Here is a 27,660-nt window from a genome sequence, read left to right as displayed (position 1 = left end):
TGGATGAGTGGATAAAGAAAATGTGGTAAAAATATACAATGGAATATTACTCAGCCATAAAAAAGAATGAAATCTTGCCATTTGTGACAACATGGATGGACCCTGAGGGCATTATGCTAAGTGAAATAAGTCAGAGAGAGAAAGACAAATACCATATGATCTCACTTACATGTGGAATCTTTAAAAAACAGAACAAAACAAAAAAGCGAGCTTACAGATACAAAGAACAGGTTGGCAAGTGCCAGAAGTGGGGTGAAAGGGTGAGCAAAATGGGTAAAGGGAGTCAAAAAGTACAAACTTCCAGTTATAAAAGAAATAAGTCAAGGGATGTAATGTACAGCATTGGTGACTGTAGTTAATACTGTGCTGCATATTTGAAAGTCACTAAGAGAGTAAATCTTAAAAGTTCTCATCACAAGAAAAAAAATCTGTAACTATGTGTGGTGACAGACGTTAACTAGACTTACTGAGGTGTTCATTTCACAATATATACAGATATCGAATCATTATGTTGTGCACCTGAAACTAATGTAATGTTATATGTCAATTACACCTCAATTTTAAAAAACACAAAATTGCTGCAGGGGAAAGTCTAACTTGAAAACTCATTCTAAAATATAAAAACTCAATCATTTCTTGGAAAAAAGTGAAACTAGGAAGGGAACATTTTCTATACTAAACAGAAGAGATCCTAGTCACATCCTTACCTCTAAGAATGACAGGAAGGAAACTGTTATTGTTAGGGAGACTATCCAGAGCCAAGTCTGCTACTTAAAAGATAAAAACTGAGGAATTCTCGAGTCTCATAAAGGCATGCATATCTTGTGCTATTTCTCTAAGGTTTGTTTAAGATGAGCAGCTAAAATAATTATCATCATCTATCCCCCCACTCCATTGTTCAGTTGCAAAAAGTTCTACTCTAAAGAGTTCAGAAGTACACTTCCATCTGGTGATTTACACTTTCTTATTATATACAGTAAATGTTTATAAAAAATAATAATATTAATAACAAATAAACTTTGAAGTCATTAATGTCATTAGTGCCTGCCAATATCATACTAGTTGACAGCCTTCCTTAGACTCAAAGTGTGTGAAAGAACATCTGAAGGGAGCCCTGTGACCCTTCCTAAGCAGCATTCTCACACCACTACTAAAACACACAGGTGCTGTCATAGATGAAAAGCTAAGTCCTAACTATAAAACATAAAAACCCGTGCACATTTTATAAGAACTCAACCATGCCAATAACTAATGTGCTATTGTATAATGCTACAGTGTTGATCAAGCATATTTCAATCAAGGAAAAAAATATCAAAATATGGATATGAGGATTTTAAAATAAAAATATGAAATAACCCATAGCACTTACAATTTCTGCACTTCTTCAAAAACTAATGTTCATGACCATTAGGATGAATCATTTCTATGAATATAAATAAGAAAACATTTGAGGAAAAATGTGTAGGCTGACAGATTTTTTTTTAAACCAATGCTGTATGATATTTTTCACTTTTATTTTTTATTTTTAGTTGTGAAAGAATTTAAAATACAGAAAAGTGTAATATAACAAACTCAAATATAACAATTATAACATACTGCTATATTTGCTTCAGAATTTTTTTTTGCTGTACGCCAGCCTCTCACTGTTGTGGCCTCTCCCATTGAGGAGTACAGGCTCCGGAGGTGCAGGCTCAGCGGCCATGGCTCACAGGCACAGCCGCGCCGCGGCATGTGGGATCTTCCCAGACCGGGGCACGAACCCGTGTCCCCTGCATCGGCACGCGGACTCTTAACCACTGTGCCACCAGGGAAGCCCCAGAATTTTTTATGAAATAGAAAACTGGAGGTAACTTGGTTTCCCTGCTCATTCCACTGTGTGCTCTGCCCCGTCAAAAGTAACAATCCTGGTCCGGGCGGGAAGCGCCGCGGGGCCCGGGGCTGGGGGCGCGGGGGCCCTGTTGCCGGGACCGGCCCCACCGGGAAAGGGGCGGCGGCGGTGACCGCGGGCGGGAGCCTGAAGGGGACTGCGCGAGAAGAGCCCCTTTCTGTCCTGGTAACTTACAAGATTAAAATTATATTTGGTTGATGATGGTTCTGAACAAATACAGCTCTTATTTGAGGTATGCCATTTTGAAGACTGAGACCGTGGAATTTTATCCTTGAGGATAAAGGAAATCTTTGCGATAGTCTGTATTTTATATAGCAAAAATATGAATCATGAGGCTGAATTATCTAAGGGGCCAGTACAACGAAAATAGATGTTGGTGGAAGAATTTATTTACACCCAGTCAGCTTGAAGAGTCTCAAATGGACCCTACTACTGAGAAATCAAGATGGCAGTCCACTATGGGGAATTGAGAAAAATGGATTAATACAAGAGTGCTGTGATAATATACAACCAAGACAGGGTTCTTTTAACATGGATTTCATGAAATGAATGAAGATATAGGTTTCTTACCCAGCACAAATGGACAGTGAATTTGACTTTCTAGAGACTTTGTATCATTAAGAACATTTTTGACATTTGGAGAAGAAAGATGGCACATTAACAGATGATAGTTTGTATGCCTGGAATCTTTTGCAGTTTGATCTGTATGAGTATGATCTTGTGGAATGTTAACTTTAATAAAATTTCTAACACTTTAAAAAAAAAAAAGTAACAATCCTGCTGAAATTAATACATCTTCTTCTAATCCATATTTTTTTAATTAATTAATTTATTTATTTTGGCTGCGTTGGGTCTTTGTTGCTGCACGCAGGCTTTCTCTAGTTGCGGTGAGCGGGGGCTACTCTTCGTTGCGGTGCACGGGCTTCTCATTGCGGTGGCTTCTCTTGTTGCAGAGCACAGGCTCTAGGCGTGCAGGCTTCAGTAGTTGTGGCACGCGGGCTCTAGAGCACAGCCTCAGTAGTTGTGGCACATGGGCTTAGTTGCTCCGCAGCATGTGGGATCCTCCAGGACCAGGGCTCGAACCCGTGTCCCCTGCACTGGCAGGCGGATTCTTCACCACTGTGCCACCAGGGAAGCCCCTAATCCATCTTTTTTAAAAATAAATTTGCAGCATATGTATGGATCCACAGACAACACAGATTATTTTATTTTGTTTTTAACAATCAAGTGGTATCACATTTAACTTTTTGTAACTTGCTTTCTTTTTTTCTCCACAAAATGTTTCCAGGATTTATATATGTAGACACAGATGAACCTGGTTTGTCGTTCTGACTGTATAACAATAATAAATTGCATTAAAATACTACTGCTTTATTATCCATTCCTCTGTAGTTGGATAATTTGTTTCTAAATTTTTCCTATTACAAATTTGACTGAAATAAAAATGCTTGTACATGTTTCCTTTTGCATATGTAACTCTGTAGAGTTATATATCCCTTTAACTGCTGGTTCATAGGGTATATTTATTTTCAACTTCACAAAATCTTGCCAAAAATTACACATCCTTCTACAGTGTATTAGGGTTTCTCTTCCCCACAGCCTTGTTAACAACTGGTAGTATTAAACTTTAGATACATCTGCACAATCGAAGTGTGTGAAATAGTATCTCATTATTTGAGAATGAGCCAATTTTTATAGCTTTATTAGACAAATGTGCTTTCTCTTTTGTAATGTTTCTATTTCTAGATCATACATATATGAAATACACAACTTACTCCTTTCCCATGTTCACCCATAGAGTCATATACTACAGAATTTTAAATTTCACATTCAATCTTTCAATAAAACAGAATTTTTCTTTATAATTAGGATTTTCAAGTTGGCATAGCCTTTAGAAAAAGGATGATATATGCTATCTTTAATAAAAGCATCCCATGTGTTAGAATTTCACACAGCTCTATCCAGCAAAAAAAGAGAGATATCTTACCCATAAACAGATAATTTAGTCCTTTAAAAAAAATAATAATAGAACAGCATTACTGGGATATAATTCACATACCATAAAATTCACCCTTTTAAAGTGGACAATCAGTGGTCTTTGGTATATTCACAAAGCTGTGCATCCATCACCACTATCTAATTCCAGAACATTTTCATCACCCTAAAAAGAAACTTCACACCTGTTAGTAGTCACTATTTCCCCCTCCTCCCGCACCCAGCAACCACTAATCTACTTTCTATAGAGAAATTCATCAATTTACTCTTATTCATAGTCTAAGAAATGTCCCTAGGTCACTTCCTTTAATTTAGCCACAGAATAAAGCTTTTAACTCTTACACACACACACACACACACACACACACACACACACACACACACCCCCTCTGTGATGCAAGGCAGTCTAATCTAACATTGACTTCCTTAGAAAAAGTCACGATTTGTTCACAGATCAGGGTAAACCTACCTAACAACATATGAACACCATAAGTTCCTTTTAGACTATATTTGCCCAAAACTCAGTTCATTGTGTTATAGAGACACACAGCATACACATCACTGTTCTTTCTGTTTGAAAAAAGGCTGACGGTAATCTGGCTATGAGTACATGGGGGTGAGCTGAACACAGTACAGTGCCCTTCATTAGGCACTGCAATGGTAAGTGCCTCACGGGACTAAAGCAACTAATAGATTTTAGGGCACATGTTCTATCTCTTTCACCAAATGAGGTAAAAAGCCTTTAACAAATAGGGCTGTGCAAGAGCCTGAAGACTCTGAGTGCCACCAAACAATTCTACTCATTAAAACACCAGAATCTTGTTTTACCTATTTTCATAGGACGTTAATGGATGTCCACCAATCTTCCTGATAACTTGAAAGCAAATATAGTCACAGGACAGCTCACTAGCATCTCAGAGAAAGCTACAATGTTTGATGAAAAACAAAAGGTGTAATAAGGAAACCTTAGCTCCCTATGTAACAGCAGTGGCAAACCGGGCGGTCATAACTTTGGTATCCTTATCTTTTCTGGTGCTGAATTCTCCTGCAAAACTGCCTCAGGATGTAAGTGGAGGGCTTCCCACTCTCAAAGCAATGAATTCTCCAGCTTTACCTCTGGCTGAATTACGTACCTCTGGCTGAATTACGTACACTCCAGGCACAAAACATAATACAAAGAGAATGGCGCAAGAAATGAGCCTTGTGACTCAAGGAAAACATAGTAAAGCAGAGCCCAAAAGACTCTTTAAAGCAGATCATACAATCGTGACTACAGAGCAATTCACAGAAAGTGCACAGGAAGGAACTGCTTATCTACATTTTTCACCCCCCAGGAGTATATATAATTATTTGTTATCTGCTGTATTTTATATGTTTATACTATTTTATAACCACAATTCTGGAAATAGTCCCATCAAGTGTGATAAATTAAAACTTACTTTCCTTCTTCTAGGCATTCAGATTCAGGATGGCTGAGTAGAGAAAGAGATTCTTTGTCTCAAAACCTTGTCAAACAGTGGTAGAATTGGTGAATTTTAGGGTTTGAAGAAATCTACAGTATTCAATGATTTCAGATGATGAAGTAACTAAAGCTCAGAAGAGTTATAAGCAATCCGCTCAATGTTACCAAATGAATTAGTGGCAAAGCCAGGAGGAGAACCCCAACCTGCTGACTCCCAACTCAGCATTTCCACACTACCATATTCATTTTCTGTAAACAAATGATGAAACAGGTATGGAGGATTCTGGGATATTTGATTCAGCACGCTATCCTGTCTTTTAAAATGCGAAATCTCGGGCTTCCCTGGTGGCGCAGTGGTTGGGAGTCCGCCTGCTGATGTAGGGAACAGGGGTTCACGCCCCGGTCCAGGAAGATCCCACATGCCGCGGAGCGGCTGGGCCCGTGAGCCATGGCCGCTGAGCCTGTGCGTCCGGAGCCTGTGCTCCGCAACGGGAGAGGCCACAACAGTGAGAGGCCGGCGTACCGCAAAAAAAAAATAAATAAAATAAAACAAAATGCGAAATCTGCTCTCATATTGGCTTACCACTCCCTCTCCAAAAGGAGTTACAACAAAATGAAGAGTAGCTACCATCTCTGCCAATCTGAAAGGAAGAGTAGATACAAAAAGGGGCCAAGTGATACACTGGAATTAAACTGAATACAGCAGGACTGTGAGAACAGCAAATGAGCAAACAGGGATGAGAAGATTCTGTTTAAGCCTCAACGCTACTGAGCAAGAGGGCTCCATGATATAACTTGTTCTAGATGTATGAAATCGGTGATTACCTTAACTTTTAATTTTTAAATTTTTATTAAACTATATAAGCCTTTAAAAAAACATATAGGCTAGATTTATAACAAAAAGCAATAGTCAGTGGGATACTGTGACCGGAATAACATTTTAAAATCATCATTCAGGGAATTCCCTGGCAGTCCAGTGGTTATTAGGACTCCGCACTTTCACTGCCGAGGGACTGGGTTCAAGCCCTGACTGGGGAACTAAGATCACCCCCCCCAAAAAAAAAAAATTAAAAAAAATAAAATCATCATTCAGTGGAAAGGAGAACAGAGCTGGATGGGGGTAGAACATGAGAGGAAACAGGGATTGCAATTAGGAGGCTACTGGAGAAGTCTAAGAGAGAAATGAAGGTGGCTTAGACAAGAGCAGTAGTGGAGCAGATAGTCAAATAGTCAGATTTGGTTATTTCTGGGATGCAAGGATGGTTCAACATACACAAATCAATTAATATGATACACTGTGTTAACATAATGAAGAATAAAAATCACATGATCATCTCAATAGATGAAGAAAAAGCATTTGATAAAATCCAACACTCTTTCATGATTAAATTAAAAGCTCAACAGGGCTTCCCCGGTGGCGCAGTGGTTGAGGATCCGCCTGCCGATGCAGGGGACACGGGTTCATGCCCCGGTCCGGGAAGATCCCACATGCTGCAGAGCGGCTGAGCCCGTGAGCCATGGCCACTGAGCCTGCGCATCCAGAGCCTGTGCTCCGCAACAGGAGAGGCCACAGCAGTGAGAGGCCCGCATACCGCAAAAAAAAAAAAAAGCTCAACAAACTAGGAATAAATGGAAATTACCTCAACATAACAAAAGCCATATAGAAAAACCCCATAGCTAACATCATACTCAACAGTGAAACACTGAAACTGGACACTAAGATCAGGAACAAGGCAAGGATGCCCACTCTCACCATTTCTAATTAAAAGAGTACCAGAAGTCTCAGCCAAAGCACTTAGGCAAGGAAAAATAAATAAATAAAAGGCATCCAAATCAGAAAGGAAGAAGTAAAACTGTTCCTGTTTACAGACATATTTTTATATATAGAAAACCCTGAAGACTCCACAAAAAAACCCCAAACTATTAGAACTAACAAATTCAGTAAAGTTGCAGGATACAAAAATCAACATACACTAATAAACTATCTAAAAAGGAAGTTAAGGAAAGAATCCCATTTACAATATAGCATCAGAAAGAATAGAACAGTAAGAAACAAATTTAACTAAGCAAGTGAAAGACTTGTACACTGAAAACAATAAAACACTGACAAAAGAAATTAAAGATACAAACAAATGGAAAGATGTCTCATGTTCATGGACTGGAAGACTTAATACTGTTTAAATGTAACCCAAAGAGATAACAGATTCAATGCAATCCCTATCTAAATCCCAATGGTATTTTTTATAGAAAGAGAAAAAACAATTCTAAACTTCATACTGAACCACAAAAGACACCAAATAGCCAAAACAATCTTGAAAAAGAATAAAGCTGGAGGTATCACACTTCCTGATTTCAAAATATATTATAAAGCTACAGTGATTAAAACAGTATATGGTAGTGGCACAAAGGCAGGCAAATAGATTAGTGGAATAGAATAGAGAGCTGAAAAATAAATCCACTGGGGACTTCCCTGGTGGCGCAGTGGTTAAGAATCTGCCTGCCAATGCAGGGGACATAGGTTCGAGCCCTGATCCAGGAAGATCCCACATGTCGCGGAGCAACTAAGCCCATGCACCACAACTACTGAGCCTGCGCTCTAGAGCCTGAGAGCCACAACTACTGAGCCCGTGTGCCACAACTTCTGAAGCCCGCGCACGTAGAGCCTGTGCTCCACAACAAGAGAGGCCACCACAATAACATGACTGCACACTGCAACGAAGAGTAGCCCCCTCTCGCTGCAACTAGAGAAAGCCCGCACGCAGCAACGAAGACCAAACACAGTCAAAAATAAAAATAAATAAATTTATTTAAAAAAAAAAGCACAGGCAACAAAAGCAAAAATAGACAAATGGGACTACATTCAGCCCTTTGTATCTGTGGGCTCTGCATCCTCAGATTCAACCAACTGTGGATGGAAAAAATTCAGGAAAAAAAATCCCAGAAAGTTCCCAAAAGCAAAACTTGAATTTGCCATGCAAGCAACTATTTACATAGCATTTATATTGCATTAGGTAATATAAGTAATCTAGAGATGATTTAAAGTATACGGGAGAATGTGTGTAGGTTATATGCAAATGTTATACCATTTTATATAAGATACTTGAGCACTGTGGATTTTGGTATCTGTTGGGCACCTGGAACAAATTCCCCACAGATACTGAGGGATGACTGTATACTAGACTAAAAAACTTCTGCACAGCAAACAATCAACAGGGGAAAAAGGAAACCTACAGAATGAGAGAAAAATATTTGCATAGGGGGTTGCAAATATCTGATAGGGGGTTAATTTCCTAAATACATAAGGAATTCTTACAATTCAATAGCAAAAAAACCAATAACCCAACTTAACATGGGCAAAGGACTTGAATAGACATTTCTCTAAAGAAGACATACAAATGGTCAACAGTATATGAAAAAATGCTCAATATCAACCAATCATCAGGAAAACGCAAACTAAAACCACAATAAGCTATCACCACATACTGTCAGGATGGCTATTATTAAAAAAAAAAAAAAAAAAAGACAAGTGTTGGAGAGGATGTGGAGAAACTGGAACCCTTATACACTGTTGGTGGGAATGCAACGGTACAGCCATTATGGAAAACGGCATGTAGGTTCCTCGAAAAAAATTAAAAATAGAACTACCATATGATACAGCAATCCCACTTCTGGATATTTTTCCAAAATAACTGAAGTTAGGATTTCAAAGAGATATTAGACATGTTCAATGCACCACTATTCACAACAGCCAAGATGTGGAAACAACCTAATGGATTAATGAACTTTAAAAAAGTGATACAGGGACTTTCCCGGTGGTCCAGTGGTTAAGACTCTGCGATTCCAGCGCAAGGCTGGTCGGGAAACTAGGATCCCACGTGCTGCACAGCATGGCCAAAATAATTAATTATTAAATAAATTAAAAGGTGATATATATATATATATATATACACACACACACACACACACACACAATGGGATATTATTCAACCTTAAAAAAGAAGGAAACCCTATAATATGCAACAATACAGATGAACCTCGAAGACATTATGCGAGGTGAAATAAGCCAGTCACAGAAGCACAAATAGCACATGATTCCACTCATATGAGGTATCAAGATCGTCAAACTCATAGAATAGAATGGTGGTTACCAGGGACTAGGGGGGAAGGTTAAAGAGGACTAGGCTAATCAACGGGTATAAAATTTCAGTTTTGTGTGCAAGATGAATAAGTTCTAAAGATATGCTGTACAACATTGTGCACATAGATATTATTATTGTATTGTACACTTAAAAAATCTGTTAAGAGGGTACATCTCATTTTAAGTGTTCTTACCATTATAATTTTTAAAAAGTTTTTTTAAAGAAAAGATATAGTCATAATTGGGATATATTTTAAAACTTGGGTTAGAATCGCAAGAATGTATACCCTAAAGCAGTATTTTTCATATTGCAATTTGTAATACACTGGTCATGAAATCAATTTAATAGACCAAGGTCAGCATTTTGAACTAAATAAAATAGAAACTATCAGAATGTAGTAAGGGTATTATTTCATGAAACTTTTGTTTCAGATATCTATGTACTTATTGTATAACTGGATTCTAATATAAAATATGTCTCCAATTATGAGTCACAGTCCCAAAAAATTTGTGAAATTTTCCGTAGGAAGTTGAGAGTACTTACCTTCCCTAAAATTTTTGTCAAAGTTCTACATTAGGTTCAAATGAAACAAGCTACAACAAGTTCAAATACATACCTAATATAATCTCATTGATCTGCCAAAAAAATACATCATTTGGTATTTTTAAAAAGAAAGAAAGAAAAAACAGCACAGGCAATATTCAAGCATCACTGGAATGCCAAGCACAAATTATGTTATTTCTACTAACCATGGAGATATACAGATTACTAAAGGAATATAATGCCTATTTTCTTTAACCACTAAACCATTCTAACCATTCAAGTACTCCTAATTTTAGGGATGAGACACCACCAATGCACATTCATAATGGCACTGCTTTCAGAATTTTCAGGAAAAAATCTTACTCTCCCAAATAAGAAAATATGCCTACTTCTCCTTGAAGAATTCAGAGGTTATATACTACAGCTCTGAAAGATTCTTTCATAAAATTTCCTGCCTTAAGCAATAACCTTTTATTAAATAACTGAGATAAAATAAAACATTATCTACCAATTCGTCAAGTCTTTAGGTTCAATTAGCTGAGTCTCTCAAAGGCAACAATATTGCCATTTTGAGTGGGTAATTCTTTGTTTTGGACTGTTATCTTGATCCCTGCCCACCAAATGCGAGTGGCATATCTCCTCCCTCCCCTAACAGTCACTGTAACAACCAAAAACGCCTCCATACTTTTCCAAATACCCTCTGGAGATATGGTACCTCTCCGATTGAGAACCACTGAAAAATGTAGATGATTCTCCTTAGTTCAACTGATTGCCACATAATAAGTTATGGCCTCCAACTCAGGGCAGAAAGGTCAGGCAGCTATCAGTTCCTGGAATTTATCCATTTCCAAGGAAGCATTAAGATCAAGCAGTCTGAAGTAGAAAGAATATTTACCACCTTTTTCCTCGCACTAGGCAGTCCCTGGCTGCTATTTTCCAAGCGGGATACAGCAAATGTAGACATTTAAGAGGGGGAAAAAAAAAGGTTAACACATGGATTCTACGTTAAAAGTGAATCTACATTTCCCCCAAGTTTCATGAAGAAAGGATGGGACAGAGAGAATTACAGAAAAAATGTCTAAGATTATTTCCTTGAACAAAGTCTCCAGGTACATTTACATGTTTATATATACATGTGCAGTGCACAGACTTAAGGGAAAAGTCAATGAATAATATGTAACAAGTCTTATCAGACTGAGAAGAATATATAACACTTACTAAACACATGTGACCAGAAACAGTGCCAAATGCTTATTTAACACCTGCAGCAAGCTTATAAGAGGAGAAACTGAGGGACTTTCCTGGTGGCGCAGTGGTTAAGAACCCACCTGCCAATGCAGGGGACACAGGTCAGAGCCCTGGTCTGGGAAGATCCCACATGCCGTGGAGCAACTAAGCCCGTGCGCCACAACTACTGAGCCTGAGCTCTAGAACCCGCGTGCCACAACTGCTGAGCCCACGTGCCACACTACTGAAGCCCACGTGCCTAAAGTCCATGCTCCACGACAAGAGAAGCCACTGCAATGAGAAGCCCATGCACCGCAACGAAGAGTAGCCCTCGCTCACTACAACTAGAGAAAGCCTGCATGCAGCAACGAAGACCCAATGCAGCCAAAAATAAAATAACATAAAATAAATAAGTTTGTAAAAAAAAAAAGAGATCATCTAGTGACTAAGTGGCTAAGCCAGGAGTCACACCCAGATCAACTTCAGAGCCCTCACCAAGAGTTATATTGTTTCAAGGCACAAATAAGAACACAGGAGGAGGGGACTTTTAAGAGCAGGAAAGAACTTATCTGAAAACTATGAAAAATGTTAATACACTAAAGTTAACTATGAAAAGGTTATCAGCAAAAATTCCTGTGACCCAAGAAAAATTCAATTTTCATCCCAAGGCTCTTAAGCAATCATATTTAAACTCTGCACTTAAAAGTTCACATTACAAAGAAGCTCAAATTAAATGAACTCTGAACTCCATTTTGTACGTGCTGCCTTGCACATAATACTCAATTTTTAAACTGTTAGCCTGCTTAATTGTTCCTTAAGAGGCATTTCTATTTTGACAACCACATGGTACTTCATTACTTCAAGAGATATCAAAAGGGGCTTCCCTGGAGGCGCAGCGGTTAAGAATCGGCCTGCCAATGCAGAGGACACAGGTTTGAGCCCTGGTCTGGGAAGATCCCACATGCTGTGGAGCAACTAAGCCCGTGAGCCACAACTACTGAGCCTGCGCTCTAGAGCCCACGAGCCACAACTACTGAAGCCCGTGCACCTAGAGCCCGTGCTACGCAACAAGAGAAGCCACCGCAATCAGAATACCACGCACCGCAACGAAGAGTAGTCCCTGCTCACCGCAACTACAGAAAGCCCGCGTGCAGCAACGAAGACCCAACACAGCCAAAAATAAATAAATAAAATAAATACATTTAATAAAAAGAAAAAGATATCAAAAGGAAATAACTGTTATTACCCTAACTGATTATATTTTACAAAGGAGAAAAGGCAACTTTACAATGGATAAATCTGGCACATAGAAACTTAACCAAAAGTGAGATTTAACATCACTGAAAATGAAACTAACATCATGAGCCTCCTGATGTGAAGCACTAAGAAAGACAAAACATCCTGCGCACAATATTTACCCTGAGGTTATTCAAGAGGAAGCAGATAAATTCAAACTGAGGGATACTCTGCAAAATAACCGGTTTCCCAAAATGTCAATGTCATGAAAGACATCTCTCCCTTCCTAAAAGAGGGCTAAGGAACTATTTCAGGGTAAAAGACATGACACCGAAATGCAATGTATTTCCTGACTGAATTCTGGATTTCAAAGTTTTTAAAGTAAGCTATAAAGGACATTATTAGAACAACTAAGGAAATATGTACAATGTGGACTACATGTTAGATAATGATAATACATCAATACTGTCATTCCTGAGTGTGACAACTGTACCGTGGTTATATGAGAGAAATGTCCTTATTCTTTAGAAATGAATGCTGAAATATTTAGGAGTAAAGTAATCCTTAAATGCTTCAACAATATATAAATGTGTGCATGTGTGTAGAGAGAAGGAGAGAGAACACAAAACTGTGGCAAAACATTCACAATTGGTGAATATGTACTATTCTTGACGATCACTGTACTATTCTTACCAAAATAAAAGGTTGAGGTGGAAAATAATTCAAGACACAAAGCTCAGGAACCTTAATGTAAACATTACCTAAAGAATTAAGACAGAATAACAGAACCATTCTCTATGGAAGAAGAAAGGAAAGAGAAACGAATCAAGAAGCAGAAGTCAGGGAGTAAGATAGGAATTCAGGCCACTGCGACTCAAACCCCATCTTCCTTTCTTTATAATCCCAAGCACAAACATAGTATTGGCAGGAACCTCAACACAACCATTTCTAAAGTAAAGGCCCAGCATGCAGAAACAGTGAGTGTTCACTCACCCACCAATATTTATTAAATATATGTGTGTGTCAGACTCCATGGCAGCAACACAATAAAAATAAGAGCACAGATTCTGGAATCAGAGTGCGCAGGTTTGAATCCCAGCTCTACCAAATCCCAGCTCCACTATTTGCTATTTGTGTAACTTTTAGCAAATTACCCAATCTCTTAGTGCTTTGATATCCTCATTTTTAAAGGGAAGATAATAACAGTACTTACTTCAAAGGGCTGTTTTATGTTGTGTTTTTTTTTTGCGGTACGCGGGCCTCTCACTGTTGTGGCCTCTCCCACTGCGGAGCACAGGCTTGCCGCTCCACGGCATGTGGGATCTTCCCAGACCGGGCACAAACCCGTGGCCCCTGCATCAGCAGCCGGACTCTCAACCACTGCGCCACCAGGGAAGCCCAGGGCTGTTTTGAAGATTAAATGACAAAATATATGTAAACTGCTAGAGTACTGCCTGTCATATATTAAACAACCCAGCAGATACTAGCTAGTTTTTTTTTGTTTTTATTAGGCACTGGAGACACCAAGTCAAAGAAGATATGGTTCCTTCCCTCAGAGATTTGCGGTCTACCTGGGGAAACAAACAGAAGAATCAATGTCCGAAGGCATGTAAATCACTGAAGTTGGAACACACCCTCACACCATACACAAAAATAAACTCAAAATAGCTTAAAAACTTAAATATAAGACATGACATCATAAAACCCCTAGAAGAGAACAGAGGCAAAACATTCTCTGATATAAACCTTACTAATATTTTCTTAGGTCAGTCTGCCAAGGCAACAGAAATAAAAGCAGAGGGCTTCCCTGGTGGCGCAGTGGTTGAGAGTCCGCTTGCGATGCAGGGGACACGGGTTCGTGCCCCGGTCCGGGAAGATCCCACATGCCGCGGAGCGGCTAGGCCCGTGAGCCATGGCCGCTGAGCCTGCGCGTCCGGAGCCTGTGCTCCGCAACGGGAGAGGCCACAACAGTGAGAGGCCCGCGTACCACAAAAAAAAAAAAACAGAAATAAAAGCAGAAATAAACAAATCGGACCTAATCAAACTTACAAGCTTTTGCACAGCAAAGTAAACCATAAATAAAGTGAAAAGACGACCTACAGACTGGGAGGAAATATTTGCAAATGATGCTACCAACCAGGGCTTAATTTCCAAAATATACAAACAGCTCATACAACTCAATAACAAAAAAACAAACCACCCAATCAAAAAAAAGGCAGAAGATCTGAAAAGACATTTCTCCAAAGAAGACATACAGATGGCAAACAGGCATATGAAAAGATGCTCAACATCGCTAATTATTAGAGAAGTGCAAATCAAAACTACAATGAGGTACCACCTCACACCGGCCAAAATGACCATCATTAAAAAGTCTACAAATGACAAATGGTGGAGAGGGTGCAGAGAAAAGGGAACCCTCCTACACTCTTGGTGGGAATGTAAACTGGTGCAGCCACTATGGAAAACAGTATGAAGATTCCTTAAAAAACTAAAAATAGAGTTACTCATTGATCCAGCAATCCCACTCCTGAGCATATATCCAGAGAAAACTCTAATTCGAAAAGATACATGCACCTCAACATTCACAGCAGCACTATTTACAATAGCCAAGACATGGAAGCAACCTAAATGTCCATCGAATGATGAATGGATAAATAAGATGTGGTATATATACACAATGGAATACAACTCGTCCATAAAAAATAATGAAATAATGCCATTTGCAGCAACATGGATGAACCTAGAGATTATCATACTAACTGAAGTGAACCTAAAGATTATCATACTAACCGAAGTAAGTCAGAAAGAGAAAGACAAATACCATACGTGGTATTCACTTATATGTGGAATCTAAAATATGACACGGGGCTTCCCTGGTGGCGCAGTGGTTGAGAGTCCGCCTGCCGATGCAGGGGACGCGGGTTCGTGCCCCATTCTGGGAGGATCCCACATGCCGCGGAGCGGCTGGGCCCGTGAGCCATGGCCGCTGAGCCTGTGCGTCAGGAGCCTGTGCTCCGCAACGGGAGAGGCCACAGCGGTGAGAGGCCCGCGTACCACAAAAATAAAAAAAATAAAATATGACACGAATGAACTTATTTACGAAACAGAAACAGACTCACAGACACAGAAAACAAACTTGTGGCTACCAAAGGGGAAAGGAGGTGGGGGAGGGATAAATTAAAGAGTTTAGGATTAGCAGATACAAACTACTATACATAAAATAAACAAGGTCCTACTATATAGCACAATGAACTATATTCAATATCCTGTAATAAACCGTAATGGAAAAGAAAAATAAATTTCTGTAAAGAATAAATCCACAGGACTTCCCTGGCGGTGCAGTGGTTAAGATTCCGCTTGCCAATGCAGGGGACGTGGGTTCAAGCCCTGGTCCGGGAAGATCCCACATACTGCAGAGCAACTAAGCCCGCGAGCCACAACTACTGTGCCCTCGTGCCACAACTACTGAAGCCCGCGCGCCTACAGCACGTGCTCCGCAACAAGAGAAACCACCGCAATGAGAAGCCCGTGCACTGCAACGAAGAGTAGCCCCCACTCATCGCAACTAGAGAAAGGGCGCGTGCAGCAACAAAGACCCAACACAGCCAAAAATAAATAAATAAAATTAATTAATTTTAAAAAAGTAAAATATTTTTAAAAAGCATAAATCCAATGCTATATTTGCATAATTTAAAAAAAAGATTCAATGTCCAGAGAACAGTGTGATAAGCATTATGTAAAAGTATGCACTTACAGTAAAGGTACTATAAGAGCAGAGAGAAAGGGTGTTTAATAAAATAAAAGATAATAAAAAGTTTACCACAAATGGGACCAGAGCTGACTTCTGAAGAATAAGCAGTCATTTCCCATGGAAAGAGAGTGATTAACCATTCTAGAAGCTTTAAAATCTTAATGGGAAAAAGCCTAACATCAGTTGAGGTTAGGCTAACAAGAATGAAAAGTATGGCAAGAAAAAAAAGGAAGGCAGGAGCCAGATCATAAAATGGCCTGTGTGTTAGGCTGAGTTTGAACTTTATCCTGAAAGCAACGCACAGCCACACAAGACACAGACGTAGAGAAGTGATGTGCTTAAATCTCCATGTCAGGAAGATCACTTGGATAGTAAAGTGGAGGGCAAATTAGAGAGGTGGCAAGTCAAGAGGCAGGGAGACTGGTTAGAATTCTACTGCAATAATACAGAGGGATAAAAAAATATAGGCCTCAACCTGTAAGTATACAGCCAAGAAATATGAAAACATGCATTCACACAAAAACTTGTGCACAAATGGCCATAGCAGCATTAGTCATAAAAGCCGACGAGTACAAACAACCCAAATGTCCATCAACTAATACACTTATTTTTAAAACGTAGTGTATCCATACAATGGAATATTATTCATTCATAAAAAGGAATGAAGTACTGCTATATGCTACAATACAGATGACCCCTGAAAACATTATGCTAAGTGAAAGAAGCCAGTAACAAAATAGCACACATTTTATGACTGCATTTATATGAACTGTCCAGAATGGGCAATCTATCGAATTACAGAGTAGGTTAGGGGTTATATTACAGCTGGGGGAGAAGGGAGAGGCTGAGAGGAGGGAGGGAATAGGGAATGACTGCTAATATCTATGGGGTTTCTTCGAGGGATGATGAAAATGTTCTAAAACTGTGGTGATGGTTGTACAACTACAATATACTAAAACTACAAAATTGTATATTTTATTTGGGCGGCTTGTATGGTATCTGAATTATATCCCAGTAAAGCTGTTTTTTTAAAAACAAAATAGGCCTAAAGTGAGGTGGTAACAGGAGGGGTCTAATTTATTTCCCAGGTCTCTAACACAAGTAATATGAATGAAGAAATGATTTATCTTGCACTCACAGATACAGGAGATAAACAGGTGCAGGAGGTGGTGGAGGTGGGGAGAGGTAGATAAGTTTGGACATGTTAAGTTTAAGGCACCTATGGAATGAACACCCATATGGAGATGCCCAGAAGGCAGCTGGATCAATAGGTCTAGCACTTGTTAGAGGTCTGGGGTGAAGGAATTACTTAGAAATCAACAGCAAATAAGCAGTGACTGAAACCAGAGGTTTTGATGCAGAGATCCTCAAAGAATGTAGACAGTGATGAGAGCTAAAGTCTACAACCAAGACTAGAGAGACCTAGGGGGTATCAACAACGGAGAGCTAAGCAGGGAACAAGAAGCTTACCAAAGATGCTGAGAAGCAGCAGCCAAAGAGGAAGGAGGGAAGAATACGATCTTCTGCGGACAGACAGCCTTAAGAAAATAAAATCCTAAACAGTGCCAAATGCCTCAGAGGAGTCCTGCCCCTAGCAATGCCTGGCACACCGAAGGTGCTCAATAAATACCTGATGAACCAATTAATGTAGAGAAAGAAGTATTCACTGATTTGGCATATGGACAAAATAGTGACTGGTGACTTCAGTGAGACCACAGGGTACCTAAATGCAAATTCATAAAGGGTGCCTTCTTTGGGTAGGCACACAGATTGATAAGCAGGGCTCAGGGTGGACTTCAGCCCCCCCACACACATACACACACCCTCAGGCTGGCACCCATGTGCAGTGAACAACTCAGTGGATTAAGAAGTAGAAAGAGATGTGGAAGTGACAACAGCAAGTATAGATCCTACTCCTTCACAACCTGTCTGAGAAGGGAAATACAGAAGCCTCTGTTACCAGAAAATTTGCCCAATTTTAAAACCTACCAGTAAACTACACCATATACTCTCATCCCCTAAATTTATGTTTTATTTATAACCTGTTTAGTCATTTTAACTAAAATGTTAAAGCTTCCATTACCAAAAAGAAATTAAAACATAACCTAGATATACACATGAACAATAAAACAAAAACTAAATTCTACTGAAAACAAAGGCAGCAGCTACAGAACTCCCATAGGAAAAAATAAAGTCATTAAAATACCAAGTGTGGTAGCTTTAAAATATACCCACAAATTCTTTAATACTCCTCCGTGCAAAAGGTGGAAACTACTACCCCCCTCCCTTGAGTGTGGGCTGTACTTGGTGACTCTCTTCTAATGAACAGAATGTAACAGAAGTGACAATACGTGACTTCTGACATGAAATCATAAAAGGTACTGTGGCTTCCTCCTTACTCTCTCAGCTTAGTCGCTCTAGAGGGAAGCCAGCTGCCATGCTGTGACGAAACTCAAGCAGTCCTCTGGAGAAGTCCATCTGTTAAGGAACTGAGGCCTCCTGCCAACAGCCATGTGAGTGAGCCACCTTGGAAGTGGATCCACTGGCCCCAGTCAAGCCTTCAGATGACCACAGCCCCAGCAGACATTATGAGTGCAACCTCATGAGCCAGAATCACTCACTTAAAATGCTCCCAGATTCTTGAGCCACAGAAACTGTGTACAATAACATTTATTGTTGTTTCAAGCTGTTGAAACTGAGTTTTAGGATAATTTATTATGTTGAAATACAGTCATCCCTCAGTATTCACAAGGAATTGGTTCCAGAACCTGCCACAGATACCAAAATCTGCGGATGTTCAAGTCCCATAGTCAGCCCTCTTTACCTGTGGTCCCACATCCGAGGATTCAACCAACCACAGATGGTGCAGTAGCATACGTATTTTATTTATTTATTTACTTAATTTATTTTTGGCTGCGTTGGGTCTTCATTGCTGCACGCAGGCTTTCTCTAGTTGCAGAGAGGGGGTTACTCTTCGTTGTGGTGTGCGGGCTTCTCATGGCAGTGGCTTCTCTTGTTGCGGAGCATGGGCTCTAGGTGCGCGGGCTTCAGTAGTTGTGGCACACAGGCTCAGCAGTTGTGGCGCACGGGCTTAGCTGCTCCGTGGCATGTGGTGTCTTCCCGGACCAGGGATCGAACCTGTGTCCCCTGCATTGGCAGGCAGATTCTTAACCATTGCGCCACCAGGGAAGTCCCAGTATACGTATTTATTGAAAAAAATCTGCGTATAAGTGAAGCTATGCAGTTCAAACCCATGTTGTTCAAGGGTCAACTGCAGATAACCAATACACTGATAAAATTTTTAAAAGCTCAGGAGTACCAGAATATTCATTTACCTTATTTTATCTACTAAGCATCTGAACACTCCTGTACCAAGCAGAATTCTCCAAACTGGCAAATATCTAATCTATATATACAAAGAGAAATAACCAGATACATGATTTCTTTTAAAAATAAATAAATAACAAGTGAGGTGAACAGGAAACCAAGAATAATGCAAGAGCTTTTACTGAGAGACCTAAGGTTTTTGTGCGGGGGGTGGGGGGAATAACTCTGAATAAAAATTAAAGCCCTTCTTTTTAAATAAGATTACACTGTTTTAAAAGAGGTGAGAGAATGGACTTAAAATGACAAAAGGATGATATGCTTGATGTGCAATAAGAAACTAATATAAAAATAAAAGGGGGACTAACTCACCATTGTAAAGCAATTATACTCCAATAAAGATGCTAAAAAATTTTTTTCTAATAAAAAATAATAAAAGGGGGAAGAAGACATGCGATAGAATGCTAGGAAACTTTATAGAAAGGAGATTAAATCTGACGCACAACAACAAAATTTGTGGATGACTTTAGAGGAAGTTAAAAAACGGTGTTTACAAGAGATCTTTTGGGGATGCTGGAAAAGTAACACTGCCATGTGATAATGATTACACAACTCTACAAATCTGATAAAAATCACTGAGTCATACACCTCAAAAAGGCAAATTTTGCAGTATATGAATTATGCCTCAATAAAGTTGTTTTCTTTTTTTAAGTGGTATTTGTTCGCTAAAGGAGGGAAAATTATATTATTAAGAGTTTTTCTGACTAAAGGAAGTAGCCAAGAGGAAAAGTACAGTAATTCATTCGACAGACAAGAAAATAAAAAGGAAATTTTTCATAGATTAAGAAATATTAATGTTTTCATTTCAGCCAAATAAAGGACAGTATTGTGTCTCTGGGTAACTCTCTACAAACCTGGCTAGGACCACAAAATCTTACTATCTTAAGAGTAGAAAGACAATGGATTTGGAACCCTTAAATGGGGAATAAGGAGAAGGAACACTTTGACTTAATTTCCTATCCCCTGGAAGAGAGTAACAATTTATTCTGATCTCACATTATTGCATGTGCCTGAGATACAGAGATGGTACCTCCTATGAGAAGAATTTAAAGAAATTTAAAAGCAGAAAATCAAATATATAATTGTTTTTTAAAATGTATGTTAATTTCTTTACAAGCCTGATGGCAACAGTCAATTCCCTCAGTCAAAATATCCACATGGGGAATTTTTTGTTATTTTTGAAGAAGTTTAATTTGCATTGGTTCAGGGACTTTTGCAGAAGTTTCCCAAAACAGCAGTACTGTATTTTGTTTACCCCATTTGTAACTACAAACAAAGATCAAGCAAAAATGCACCTATAAACAACCACAATTCACATTTGCTTTGAGCTATGAAAATATTAACCTACTCTGACCTCCCCTGCACCAACTTCAGCGAACCCTGGATCAAGAGTCTCAGCTTCCAAAACAGCACAGGTGTCTCTAATTTCAGACCTGCTAGTCTCCTCTCTGACTTTGGCTAAATCAGTAGCAAGCCCAGAAAATAAAAACAAAAAAACTCAAAAGTCATGTAGGTATTTTCTTTCTTCCTCCATAAAAGAATGCTCTAGCAGATACAAATGAAATAGCATGTATTAATATATAATTCTATCTCCTCTAAGTGGCTATATTAAAAGTCAAAATAGTTCAAGATAGTGATATTCACGATATTATCCATCTAGACTTGAAAAATTGTAATATCAATGAACTTTAAAGTTTATGGTACCATGCCAAACCTTTACTAGGCATTCAATAAATGTTAGTTCCTTTCTTTCCTTTTCATTAATTCTTAGAGTATTTCCATAAAACAGTTCCTGCTCATTATACCCCAATATATAGCAGGAAAATAGAAAAAAGATAATTTCCTCACTGAACACCTAGATCAGACTCTGAAAATTCAGGCCACCAGATGATGATGAAGGCACTGATTTGCAAAAGTTAATCTTTACTCTCTCTACCTCCCTTCCTAGGCAGCAGTGTCAGTTCCAAGGACCATGTTCCTTCTGCTATAGGAAGTGGCTCAACTGTTTTTCCCCATAGCAATATTTTAGCAGTTCCTGTTCTTTGTGACTGGAAGCCAGTCTCAAGAAGCTATTCTATTCTAAGTGCAGGTGCAGCAAGAGTCCAAAGATTGTCATCAACCCAGAGAACCCCATGCTCAAGTTCATAGGATTCTTGGTTGGAGGATTTTGGGGAGTACTGCCATTGGTTTTTTTTGGCTACCAATTTCACTCTCCAAATGATCCAAGTTTCCTGCACCAATGAGCAATGGGGTCTCCACATACCTAAGATTATGGGAAACTAAAACTACATGAAACAGCACTAGTCCCTACTTTGACAGGAAATGTTCTGCCAAAAATAGGTTTGCAGAGCTGTGTGAGGCTGCCGTCTATAGCTCTTTTCTGTGGGCATCTGATACAAGAGAGATACATGAGCCAAAGTCATATCTGGTGTACTTTTGTTCAGACTCTGGAGCTTAAGATAGGAACACAAGCATGCTGTGTCAAAACAAACTCTAGTGGTTACAGATGGACAGATTCTGTCATCAGTAACAAAATTTATAGTTGTCAGTGATGGTCTGGTTACTGTCAAGATAAGCCCTTTGATTGCATCTAGTCTACCATTCACATAAGCTACTGAATTTTAGTGACCAGAAGAATCAGCTAGCCTGTCACCTCCCACTACCCCAAGCTGGTTTACATAATGGCTCCAATACAAGAACTTCTGCCCTCTAAGGAGTGGGTCATGGTGTGTATGTGCATGTGTGTGAATTCATGGTTCTGTTCTATGACCACCAAAATTTTAAATCGGTTGTGCTGTTTCTTGGCATTCAATACCCTCAGACAAGACACTAGATGTAGTCCACAACACTAGATAAACCATGGTGACAGACCATCATAGGGCCATGCTGAGTGTTTCCCTAAACAATAATCAAATCTGATCAATTCTATTTCAGTAGAACTGAAAATACTAACAAACACCTTAGAAGGGAGGCAGGAAAGAATAAATAAACCTGGGACCTACCTTGTTTACAATTCCCACAGACAGATGAAATTCAATTCCATGCCAACCATACCCTTCGATCACTAAAACACAAACAGAAAAATAAAAGTTCATGCAATATAAGCAGTTCTTCCAGTTCCTACAGCATATTTGGTTTCAACGGTAAGAAGCTGTTTCTTATCTGCTTTCTATCCTCTCCACGACCACAACAGTAGCTGAGTGTCACTGGCAAAAAAGCCCAGATATGTGGAGTTAAATAACAGGTAACACTGATTGAATACTTACTATATGCTAGGCACTGTCCTAAGTGCTTAAATGTACTAACTAATTTAATCCTCACAACAACCCTATGAGATACTCTTATTAACTCATTTTATATCCAAATGACAACTGGCCTATACCTCTGAAAATTGCTCTTACTTGTGTTAAGAAATGCCTCTTAAATAAATGTAGGCAATCTCAACCACGGTGGCTGGGCTGTCTCAATGGTTGATATCTATATATGTTCCATATTCATCCACTCATTATACATTTCTTAAGTCCCCATGGTGGGCTGAGCACTATAGTAGATGCTAATCATGATTTATTCTCTGCCCTTTAGGAGTTGAGAAACTAGTTGGGGAGATCAGACTAAATCCAAGAAATGTTCAAGAAATGGAATGCCCTATTATGAGGTACACTCTCTTTGTGCAATCATTCAGTAAAAAAATGAATAACCTTTGGGAAAAGGAAAAGAAAGCTTTACAGAAGAGGTGCCTTAAAGCTGGACCTTTAAAAAAAATAATAAAATTGGCAAAGAGAGGAGAAAGGTTCTTCAGGAAAGGAAACGAGAACAAAAACATGGTGGCGGGGACAGACAGACTCTATCTGAGGTCCTTCATAATCTGATCCCATCCAGTCTGACTACCCTTTGCCTTGGCCGCTGACCTCCCTCCCCATCCCCGCTAGCCACACCAGACTTCTTCATTCTAGGATACACAATCTTTGATAGCTCCTTTGTTTCTCCTACTGCCTTGAATGTTTTCCCCACCTTTTCCCTGGTGGGTAACATTAACTAGTCCTAGTATACAGTAGGCACTCAATAAGATATAGCCATTATTGTAAATAATATTGTTTAAGATGCAAATGAAACATTTATCTATAACCTCTTCCAATTCTCCAGAGTTAATCTACTGGCCTCTCTGCCACACCTACATGGCATTTGTCCATTTTTCCATTACAATGATAAAACATTCTACTGTCCCCAGGTTTCCTTTTTTTTTCTCTTACTTGTCTGAACAGGTAACATCTTTTCTACAACTCTATATACTCCAAGACCTAGCACAGTGTCTGGCATGTAATAGGTGCCCATTATATGCACTTGTTGACTGAAGGCCCGACTGACTCAAATTTACAAAATGAATAACGATAGGATTCTTCTAAAAAGTGAGCCCATTTAGTACACTTAAACAATTCAGTTTGTCAAAAATCTAATGCACTTTTACATCTTCATGAATATGTCTGCTACATAACTACACCAACAATTCATGCACAAAAAAGTCAAAGTGGATTCACCAAACACTACCAGCTGACTAGCTTTTGCTTGATGACAAAATGAGGTCCTCATCCATGTCAATAGACACAGGAGAAATTAACTGAATTGAATATTTAGATATTATGGCTGGTGAACTTTCTCAGTGAACGGATGCCACAACTTTGTAGGCAGTGTGTATGTTTAAATAGGTATTTATACTGGCTTTAGTCACAGGCGGTAGAGGTTACAAATTTAGAAGTCCAATCATAAATCCAAGGTTTATTTATAGAAACATTCCATATGGTAAGAGTTTAAAAAGGAAAACAGCAGCCATTTTCTTTACCGAAAACAAAAGGTAGCAGAGCACCGAAGGACCAGACCTCCTCTTTTTTTTTTTTTTTTTTGGCGGTACGCGGGCCTCTCACTGTTGTGGCTTCTCCCGCTGCGGAGCACAGGCTCCGGACGCGCAGGCTCAGCAGGCTCAGCAGGCTCAGCGGCCGTGGCTCACGAGCCTAGCCGCTCCGCGGCATGTGGGATCTTCCCGGACCGAGGCACGAACCCGTGTCCCCTGCATCGGCAGGCGGACTCTCAACCACTGCGCCACCAGGGAAGCCCCAGACCTTCTCTTAACTCTGCTCTTGTCACTGCTTAAAGCAGAGGAAGAAATGTGCAGGGCAAGCAGGAGCCTCGCTGAAAATCAGTCACCCACAGCAACCGGCCTTTTGAATGTCTATGCTATTCAAGGCTTAAGTATTAATTTTATACATGTCCGTGTTCACTGAAAGCACAATTTGTGGCTTGGAACTTAAAAAAAGTGTTCTAATGTGCTAGTTTGTCCAATATTAATCGAGTCTGCCAGGTTTGAACATGCCAAGCTTAAAATACTCTCTAGATTGTTATGCAAAGGTATGAACTCAATCCTTTATTCTCAGGAAAAGGAACTTAGGGAGAATGACTAAAGCAACAGTATTTCAATGAAAGCCATAACAGAAAAAGTCAACTAAATAGTGATGAGTTACTATTTTTAAATATCTGAATAGAAATAAGATATAAGCTAATGACAGATTTCTTACAATTATTAATCTCACCTAAAATGAGATCCTGGGGTTTTAGTTCCAAGGTGTCAGAGAATGTATTTTGAAACTGATTTCTACCTCAGATCATCTCATAAAAAGGCTGTTTTAGTCATCCACTGACTAAGCCCCTTCAGAATCGAAGTCTAACTTACTTTATATTGAAATAAATTATATTTTTATATGAACAGTATTATTAGCAAAGTTTTTTTAATCTTTTACTTTATCAGCTTTAGAAAAATGCTAATAAAACCTGGAATGACTAAATTTTTATAAATAAACCTCAGAAGCTCACACATCCAGTCCCTTCAATTTCAGTTACGGAACCAGAGCAGAAGGGGTTCAATGACTTGATAACAGGAAGACTGGGACCAGAATCTGATTACCAGTCCGATTTATTTATTCTACTACATATTACTAAACACACTGTTTTATTAAGACAAAATGTTTTGGAAATTACAACAGAAGAAAAGTTTAAATACCTGCATTCATTCCCTGAGAAGAATTTAATAATTAGATGTGTGCCCTGAAGATCTGGAAATGCTGACCCTTAAAAACTTAGGCAGTTGGGCTTCCCTGGTGGCGCAGTGGTTGAGAGTCCGCCTGCCGATGCAGGGGACACAGGTTCATGCCCCGGCCCTGGAAGATCCCACATGCCGCGGAGCGGCTGGGCCTGTGAGCCATGGCCGCTGAGCCTGCGCGTCCGGAGCCTATGCTCCACAATGGGAGAGGCCACAACAGCGAGAGGCCCGCATACAGAGGAAAAAGAAAAAAAAAAAAAAAAAAAAAACTTAGGCAGTAGAAGACTATAGCAGTTATTTTCAATGCTTTTGGCTCAATAACCTGTAGAATCTTTGCTAGAAGTTTAGCTTTAAAAGGTTTTTCTTACATCCCTAAGGGTATGGGAATAATTTTTACAATCTAAGATGACATTATCCTTACCTTCTGAAATATAAACTTCCCACACACTCACACAAAAAAGCAATTTCAGGACTTCCCTGGAGGCACAGTGGTTAAGACTCAGAGCTCCCAATGCAGGGGGCCCGGGTCCAATCCCTGGTCAGGGAACTAAATCCCACATGTATGCTGCAACTAAGAGTTTGCATGCCACAACTAAGGAGCCCGCCTGCCGCAACTAAGGAGCCCCCTGCCGCAACTAAGGGGCCCATATGCCACAACTAAGGAGCCCGCCTGCTGCAACTAAGGAGCCCACCTGCCACAACTAAGACCCGATGCAAATAAATAAATAAATAAATGATAGGGCTTCCCTGGTGGCACAGTGGATAGGAATCCGCCTGCCAATGCAGGGGACACCGGTTCGAGCCCTGGTCTGGGAAGATCCCACATGCCGTGGAGCAACTAAGCCCATGCGTCACAACTACTGAGCCTGCACTCTAGAGCCCATGAACCACAACTACTGAAGCGTGCACGCTTAAGAGCCTATGCTCTGCAACAAGAGAAGCCACCACAATGAGAAGTCTGCACACCACAAGGAAGAGTAGCCCCCGCTCACCACAACTAGACAAAGTCTGCGCACAGCAACAAAGACACAACGCAGCCAAAAATAAATAAAATAAATAAATTTATTTTAAAAATAAATGATAAAAATCAAAAGAGAAATTAGAAAATATTAAAAAAGCAATTTCATAGAATTCAGGGTCTTCTTTCAAACAAATATTTCTTCTAAACGAATTCTACTGTCTCATTTTAATTTGCAGGGAAGAGATGCAAAAAATAAAAGGAAAGTAACAAAAAAATAAAATGGAAGGGAAAAAAAGGAAAAGAAGGAAAGAGGAAAGAAAAATCAATATAAAGGTTTGACTGTGATATCAAAAAAGGAGGAGAAAAACAATTCCCAATTAAATAAATGAACTGTGGTTTTTAAGCAATCAGCCTCTAAAAGGTATGGTTACATATCTCCTCAAACTGAACACCTAAAAAAAATATCTTAACCTCATTTTGCCTGATTCCTCTATTTGCTCTTTCTTCCACTTCCAAAGATAAGTATTAAGTGGAGTGGGCCTCCTGGAATAAGTAAGGGAGTCAGAAATGTCGGTCCATGCAGCCCCCTCGAAGTGCCGGTACTGGCTGGAGTTACTAGAGTCTCAAAAGGGGAGTCGAGAAAGACCGCTGCATTCCCAGAGTGTGTCTATAACCTCCTCTAGAAGAGACTAGAAACCTGCTGCCTTTCACATGCACCAAAAGCCCTTCCTTTCCTACTATCAATTTAACTTGGATACAAAAATTACAGTTAATATAACAATTAATTAAGGTGACAAGTGGAAAAAGGAAGCAATACCGTAGGTACTATATATACATATATATTATAGAGGGAGGGAAGGAGGGAATAAGTAAGACCCGGCCGGTCAACCCAGCTGCAGCATTCAGCATTCAACCTAACATATGCTTGGTAAGGCACTAGAACACAGACAATACTTTACAAATAAAAAACTAAAATCTCAAACCCT

General features: G+C 39.5%; 1 protein-coding gene across 6 annotated transcripts in view; it reads right to left on the bottom strand.

The window, feature by feature from the left end:
- The window catches only part of MRTFA (myocardin related transcription factor A), a 167,192-nt gene extending 147,809 nt beyond the window's left edge, over positions 1-19,383 (bottom strand). For 2 of the 6 annotated variants that reach the window (XM_073788139.1, XM_073788140.1), the window contains exon 1: positions 19,066-19,383. In XM_073788139.1, coding sequence (XP_073644240.1) covers positions 19,066-19,116 — 51 coding nt within the window. In that variant the 5' untranslated portion in view covers positions 19,117-19,383. Of the gene's footprint in view, positions 1-3,947; positions 3,967-5,322; positions 5,356-19,065 lie in introns of those variants that run through there. The other 4 variants (XM_073788138.1, XM_073788141.1, XM_033865987.2 and 1 more) reach the window with 4 other exon arrangements.
- Positions 19,384-27,660: the final 8,277 nt, after the last annotated feature.

The sequence above is a fragment of the Tursiops truncatus genome, chromosome 11 (assembly GCF_011762595.2).
Source record: "Tursiops truncatus isolate mTurTru1 chromosome 11, mTurTru1.mat.Y, whole genome shotgun sequence".
NCBI classification, from domain to species: Eukaryota; Metazoa; Chordata; class Mammalia; order Artiodactyla; family Delphinidae; genus Tursiops; species Tursiops truncatus.
The sequence above is the reverse complement of the archived record's forward strand: the minus strand, read 5'-3'. Positions and strand labels throughout refer to the sequence as shown.